The sequence below is a fragment of the Bison bison genome, unplaced genomic scaffold (genome assembly GCF_000754665.1).
Source record: "Bison bison bison isolate TAMUID 2011002044 unplaced genomic scaffold, Bison_UMD1.0 scf7180017858380, whole genome shotgun sequence".
Classification (NCBI taxonomy): domain Eukaryota; kingdom Metazoa; phylum Chordata; class Mammalia; order Artiodactyla; family Bovidae; genus Bison; species Bison bison.
This window is the reverse complement of record NW_011488953.1, coordinates 8,338-10,120: the sequence shown is the minus strand read 5'-3', so window position 1 is coordinate 10,120 and position 1,783 is coordinate 8,338. Positions and strand designations below refer to the sequence as shown.

At 50.9% G+C, this 1,783-nt stretch overlaps 1 protein-coding gene across 2 annotated transcripts in view; it reads right to left on the bottom strand.

The window, feature by feature from the left end:
• The window catches only part of LOC105005290 (protein ATP1B4-like), a 10,487-nt gene extending 9,503 nt beyond the window's left edge, over nt 1-984 (bottom strand). Inside the window, exon 1 of one of the 2 annotated variants that reach the window (XM_010863243.1) lies at nt 665-984. In XM_010863243.1, coding sequence (XP_010861545.1) covers nt 665-727 — 63 coding nt within the window. In that variant the 5' untranslated portion in view covers nt 728-984. The remainder of the gene's footprint in view (nt 1-664) is intronic. The other variant, XM_010863250.1, reaches the window with a different exon arrangement.
• Nucleotides 985-1,783: the final 799 nt, after the last annotated feature.

Sequence of the window (1,783 nt, the reverse complement as noted above, 5' to 3'; positions counted from 1 at the left end):
AGTTGCATGCTGCAAATATGAAAGAGCATAGGATGAGAAGTGAGGAAACCTGCATTCTCACTTCAGCTTCTCCAGTAAATGGCCAGTACCTCCCGTGCCCTGAGCCACAGCAGTCTCCTTACGTGATGAGGGATTCTAGAGAAACGATGTATAGGACTGTTCCCAGCTTCTACCTAGTATTCCAGGATTTTAGCTATAGCTTGGAATTTCAGCTTTAGAAAAAGAGTAGCTGGGTTCCTCAGAAGCTCCCACCCAAAGGGACTGAGACAACTGGGTAGGCAAATGCCTTTCCTTTCCTCTTTCCCTTCCCTTCTCTCTTGGCTCCATTTCTTGCTATTGGAATGAAACCTCTACTCCTAGACTCCAAAAGGTCTGTTCAAATCCTAGACTCCCACGAAAACATTGTAGAAGACGCCTTCATTCTCTGGCATCTCCCCTGTCCCTTATCTTTGTTGCACAGGAGAAGGGCTTCCTCCTTCAGTCTAGCCACTCAGGGTGCAGTGGGGTCCCGGGAGTCACTGCTCACGCTTGAAACCCTGGGCTTCCTTAAACTTCACCGTTTCTGCCCATCCTAAAGAGAAGCAGCCGTGAGTCATGACCTACACACCCCCCACCCACCCCATTCTAAAGGGACAGCAAAAATATTCTGCTTCCCGGGACTCACAAGTCTGTAGCGATAACCGTAAGGCAAGGCCGGAGCCCTTCTGGACCGGAGCTGCCTTCTCATGGCTGTGCAGTGGGCAGAGGTGCGGCAGAGGCAGGCGAGTGGGGGAGAGCTCCGGAGCTGCTGCTGGTACAGGAGACACTGGTTGCTGGGGCTACTTGGCGCCTAGTAAAAGTGAACCCTCCTGGCATGAGCCCTTCCCCAAAATAATCTAACATGCCCCTCTCTCATTGGTTGGCCCCTTCTCTGAATCAAAGGAAAGCCCTTATGGAAAAGCAAGCTCATCATTACAGGGAGGGGGAGATATTCTGGGTCACAAGGATGAGCGACTCACCCCCCCCCCCTCCCCCGCAGCTTCACGTCTTCCCACTCCCTGCCCTTCTCTAGCGCCTGAGCTACTATGGGCCCAATGGCAGTCTTCAGTTGTGTCCTTCTCCGTTGAGAGCTGGATATCAGTGCATGCAGGGGGTGGGGCCTGGGTGGGAGTTGGGGGTGAGGGGAGTTGGCCAAGAATAACTTCTTTTTTCATAAGGCTGATCTCATGCAAAAGGATCTAAGGTGTCAGGAAAGATTCCCTTTGCTCTCCCCACCTCCCCTGCCCCACACTAAGCCACATATAATATTCCTTATTTGTGTCAATCCACCAGCCCCTTAAATATGGATTATTCATTTTAGAGGCCAGGCTCCTGCTTGGCTCCTCCCGCCCACCAAAGAGGGCCTTGGATATAAAGAAACCTTTTTTCTCTCCCACATGTCAGAATGGCCCCATCAGCACTGCCCCTTACACACACACCCCTTGGAATCCTGGCCAAATTTCTGTAGTGGTTGAGATCTATATTTATCCCTTAGCATCAGGGCAGGGAACAAGCCAGAACTTTGCAGTGTCGGTTTCCCAGACATATACAACTCCTGAAGCCAATGTGGGATCCACCAAAACAAAAATTAGTAGAAACAGCCAAGAACATTATATAGCAGTTGTGGTCTGTTTGGTTCACCCCACTGGAGCCTGGGTAGCTAAAAGGCCTGGGAGGAATATATGATCCTTCACAAATCCCCTCCCCCTCCCATCACACCCAGGTGACTGAGAATGTTGCAGGCATTGAGATTCTGGGCATATTG